Source organism: Belonocnema kinseyi, chromosome 1 (genome assembly GCF_010883055.1).
Source record: "Belonocnema kinseyi isolate 2016_QV_RU_SX_M_011 chromosome 1, B_treatae_v1, whole genome shotgun sequence".
NCBI lineage: Eukaryota > Metazoa > Arthropoda > Insecta > Hymenoptera > Cynipidae > Belonocnema > Belonocnema kinseyi.
In genome coordinates, this window is record NC_046657.1 from 158,020,230 (window position 1) to 158,025,689 (window position 5,460).

Sequence of the window (5,460 nt, forward strand, 5' to 3'; positions counted from 1 at the left end):
GGGTGGTAAGTGATTTCGTTCGAGATCATGTAGCTGTACATGGATGCAAACAAAATATGAACCTCAATTTTGAGAGTTCAAAAAGAAAATATGATGGAGTCTTTAGATATCTATCGCGAGGATTGTTCACAAGGAAACTTCGCAATGGAGAAGAAATATCTCGCTCTTGGCTCGTTTTTTCAGAATGGCAAGGTACCGTTTTTTGTGTACCATGCCTTCTATTTGATCTTGATTGTTCTTTTAATGGAAGGAACGGTTTCAATGACTGGAAACACGCGGGTTCTAGTGTTTCTGATCATGAAAATTCTCGCTGCCATACAGAAAATGTCTTTAAGCTAAAGCAATTAGCTAACACTCAAAACAGAATCGATGGCAATTTAACCTCTCAACTTGAGGGGGAGATTTCCTATTGGAAAAGTGTTTTACGTAGAGTTGTTTCAGCTACAAAAACTTTTGCTTCGCGTGGTCTTGCGTTTAGGGGTAGCGATGAAACATTAGGCTCACCAGATAATGGCAACTTTCTAATGCTGATCGAATTTCTCGCGGAATTTGATCCTTTTATGGAGGATCACATCAGGAAGTTTGGCAACAAGGGCTCTGGTAGAACTAGTTATTTAACTAAAGCAACGTATGAAGAATTTCTTGCGTTGATGGCGGAAGCGTTGTTAAAAACTAAAATTGAAGAAATTAAAAAAGCGAAATATTATTCAATAATAGTAGATTCAACACCTGATGTATCACACGTAGACCAACTTGCCTTCGTAATTAGATTTGTCACTGACGATGGTGATCCGGTAGAACGTTTTTTGTTATTCGTTAAGAATCCCGGGCATAAGGGACATGAATTGGCAGATGCAGTGGTTTCTACTATGGAGGCTTTCGGCCTGAAAGTTATTGACTGCAGAGGTCAATCTTACGATAACGCCAGCAATTGTTCAGGAATGTACAAGGGTTTACAAGTGCGAATTCGCGGAATCAATGGTTTAGCTATTTATGCTCCATGTGGTGCTCACTCTTTGAATTTGGTAGGAGTTCATGCAGTGGAAAGTTGTTCAGAAGCAGTTTTATTTTTTAACGTGCTTCAAACATTGTACAATTTCTTCACAGCGTCTACACATCGATGGGAAATTTTAAGGTCCACTGAAAAAACTAAATCAATCACATTAGCATCTTTGTCCACTACTAGATGGTCTGCTCGTGATGACGCAGTTGAGGTTTTGAATCAATATTTTCAGGACATAGTTGAGATTTTAAAAACGATAGAAAAAACTGATACGGAAAATGCAATAACCAAACAGGAAGCTAAAGGCATTCGTGAACAATTGGAAAAACTGGAGGTTGCTTTTATGCTGGTTTTGTGGTCTTTTTTGCTTTCAAGAATCAACGGTGTCAGTCAGAAATTGCAAAAAGTTGACATTAGCATTGCTGAGGTTATCGGTCAGTACCGTGGGCTCATAAAAATGGTTGCTTACACTCGGAATGAATTTTATAGTTTTGAACGAAAAGCACTCCAAATATCCGCTACTCAATTGTATGCGTCAGATTTTTCCCGGAAAAAAATAAGAAAACTACGTGTCGATGAAACAATAGATAGTGAAGTTCAATTTTCGGGTCGGAACGTGTTTAGAGTTAATACTTTCAACGTCATTTTAGATAAGTTGTCAACTGAACTAGAAGAAAGATGTGCAAAATATCAAGTTATTTATGAAAACTTTGCCATTATCACTCAATTTGATAAGCTAGAATCAAGTGAAATTCGTGCGAAATCAAAATTACTCAGAGAAATCTATCACTCGGACTTTGAATCTTCATTGGACGATGAGTTTGTTCACTTTTACGCATTTTGTCATGACAAACAAATTCAGCAAAAGTCTCCATTAGAGTTATTAAGATATCTCCGTGGAAATGATTTGTCTTGTGTCTTTCCGAATGTTGAAATTGCTTATAGAATATTCATTACTATTGCTGTGACCAACTGTAGCGCAGAAAAAAAAAACTATTTGCGCTCCACAATGAAAGAAGATCGCCTTAACAGCTTAGCAATTTTGTGTTTCGAATCTGAGTTGCTGCGTTCTTTGGACTTCGACAACTTAATCACCCAATTTGCCAATAAAAAAGTTCGGCGAGTATTTATCTAAGAAAAATATTGTTTCTCTGACAAAACTAAAAAAATGATGCTAGTTCCTGAGTATCTTATTATTATGGTGTAGAAAATATTCTTAAGAAATACAAACAGTGATCAAAAAATTTGTTGGATTTGTTTTGTTTATTATCGTTTACCATATATCACTGAAAATATTTTGAAGCAAAAGTTAAACAACAAGCGATATTGTTCGCATTGGTTTTTATCAACATTTGAATTTTTGACTTTAAAAAAAAAATTAACGAAATGGTGGCTGTTTTTTCTGAAATTGGTAAGAGTCGATTTTTTTGAAATATCGACACTCATATTTTTTGCCAATTTTTTAATTTGTACCATTATCGGGAAATTATCTTGTGAGTCTTATTTGGGATAAATAACTTTTGTGACCAGGAGAATTTTTTTCATAAAAACGAATTTTCGCATTTTTAACGCAAATACCAATAGATACGAAAAAATATTTTATAAAATATTTTGCACAGTTAAGAGAGTTTGACAAAAAGAACTTTTACTCATTTATGATATCTTGTGCCATTTCCGAGCAAAATATAAAAATTCAATTTTCATTAGCAAAAAAATTCTCTTGGTCTTTAAAGTGGTTTGGTCCACATAAAACCTATAAAATATCTTACTTATATAAACAAAATATGTTAGAAATATTAATAAAAGCGGAAAAAGTCAGGAGCCCAATCGTGTTCAGCCGTTTTGGCCATTTGAACAATTTTTATATCACCTTTTTCGCAATCTTCGTCTTTCAAATGTCACATTTTTGTATTACCGAGATGGACGGCACATTATTTCACTCCAGCGTTTTCAATTGTCGATAAATTTATAAATCTTATGTAGAAAGTAAAGATAGTTTAGCAGTAGGAACGTACTTTTGCACTTTAGTCACGGGAGTTGAAATGAATAAAGACATTTTAGAATTTTAATGGTGCAATTTCTGCGAATAAGGAAAAACCTCACCTTTTCTATATTTATACATGTTTTTTACAAATTTTCGTTTATATAAATAATATATTTTATAAGTTTGATATGGGCTAAACCATTCTTGAGATCAAGAGAATTTGTAGTATCCATTTTTTTATATAAGAAAAATACGAGAATTCAATATTATGAAAAAAATTCTTCTGGCCAAAGAAGTTATTTAGCCCGCATAAAACTCAAAAATTATTTTACTTTTGATACTAGAAATTTAACAAAAATTTGGCAAAAAATATAAGTGTCGATTTTTGTGAAAAAATCGACCTTTACTATTTTCAGAAAAACGGCCATCATTTCGTAAATTAATTAATTAAATATCTTAATCAGGTCAAAAGTTCTATAAGTGTAAAGATAAAGTTTTTTTTTTGGCAAAATATATGTTAAAAATTCCTTGATATAATAATATTTATTATGGGCATGTGATCTTTCGTCGGGTGGTCAATCGTGTATAGTTCCCCCGGCTTTTTGCACAAAAATAAAAAAAAATTTTAACTAAATTCCGAGATGCTATAAAATACCATAACGGATCTCATTTATTAAATATTTTAAATACTGGGAATATTTCTCAATTCCCTTGTATAAATAAAATAATGGATAGTATTGTTACTAATTCTATTCAAAATAAACAATCAGCAGTAAATAAAAATAATTATGTGTCAAGAATGAAAAATGCTTTTGAAGAAAAGATGAAAAATAAAAAAAAAGTCATTGAAGTACAAAACCAAAAAAATGGAAATGGAGAAAAGAAAAGAAAGATTCATAAGGAAAAAAGACACTGAAAGACAACGTCTATGTCGACTACGTAAAAAACAAAATAATAAATATTTTTTATCAGGCTTACAGAAAACATCATTAAATTCAATTACAAACACTGAATTTTATTCAGCAAATAAAAATATTGAGCTGAATGAAATTTAGAAATTAAAAGACACGTTAGAAAAGGAATGTGACGTTTTTAATGAAAGCGTGAAAAAAGAAAAGGTCATTCAAGAAAAAATACAAAAAATTCAAACGGAAATGGTGCAAAAAGAAAAAAGACTTATTATACAGAAAAACACTGAAAGGCAACGTCGTTGTCGATTACATAAAAAAGAAAATACAAATACTGTTTTATCATATTCAAAACAAATATTACTAAATTCAAATATAAACACTGAAATTTTTTCAGAACATAAATATATTGAAGTTTATAAAATAAATAAATCAGAAAATTCATTTGTTAAGAAATCGCGGGTCTTTAATGAAAATATGAATAATAAAGAACGGATTATTACAGTACAAAAAATAGAAGATAATTGTAAAAGACAATTTGTTTCTCGGTCACAAAAATGTAAAAATAATATTATTTCACGAAATTCGTAAGACAAAAATAATAAAAGTTTATTAACCGATTATACACAACTTAAAGTTGATAAATTAAATAATACAATAAAAAATAATTGTGATATTTATAAAAATAATTTACATAAATCAATAAATTTAAGAACAGAAAAAATGAAATATGATAATTCAATTATAAAAATTGTTAATAACTATTCAACCAAAAATAAGGATATAGATGGGATAAAACATGTTACTTCAGTAATAGGGGAACGGCAACAAGAAAATAATAATGTTGATATTTCTAAAAATGAAAATTATTCATATTTAGGTGAAATGACTCATAAATGTATTCATTATAATGCTAAATATTTTGCAAGAGAGAAAGGTACATATGGGGCATTATTCCTCAACTGCCCCAACTCAAAAAGTCATGTTTTTCGATTGTCTCTAAATTCTGGAAATATGTTCGCCTACCCAACAGTAGTTAATCCACAAACTTATTGACCAGGATTATCAACCCTCCCCAAGTGAGGGGGGGGGGGTTGAATTTTCAACCCCAATGCCTGCAGGGGTAGTTTTAAACGCCTGTAACTTCCTTTCTAATTACGCGATTTAAAATTTTTATGAGGGTTTTGGAAAGTGCTTTTTACACGCTTTCATCTTATTTTATTATTTATAACAAAAACATTGTTTAAACAATTTTTTAAATAAATAAATTGTTTATTTAACTTTTTTCGCAATTTAGGCATCTACAGAGCCGGTTGTAGAGGGAATCCTCGCGCTCGCACTCGGCGGTTATGCGGCAGCATACCGCGGAACAGTTTTCAAGTATGCCATTTTTTTGTATTACTCATATTGATCCAAAATTGCATAAAGTCATCGGAAAAAACTATTCCGTAATGTTAACCAGCAAGTTTGAAGAAGTTAAAAATTTTAAAAGTTATTATGAAAAAATATTAAGTAAAAAGCACTTTCTTAAAAATGAACAGTATTTTTCTGAAGATAAATGATTC

The 5,460-nt window shown here is 31.0% G+C and overlaps 1 protein-coding gene across 1 annotated transcript in view; it reads left to right on the forward strand.

Moving 5' to 3' along the window:
- The window catches only part of LOC117180764 (zinc finger MYM-type protein 1-like), a 3,209-nt gene extending 1,071 nt beyond the window's left edge, over nt 1-2,138 (forward strand). The window contains exons 3-4 of the mRNA XM_033373264.1: nt 322-600; nt 718-2,138. Of these exons, the coding sequence (XP_033229155.1) occupies nt 322-600; nt 718-2,138 (1,700 nt within the window). The remainder of the gene's footprint in view (nt 1-321; nt 601-717) is intronic.
- The last annotated feature ends 3,322 nt before the right edge of the window (nt 2,139-5,460 follow it).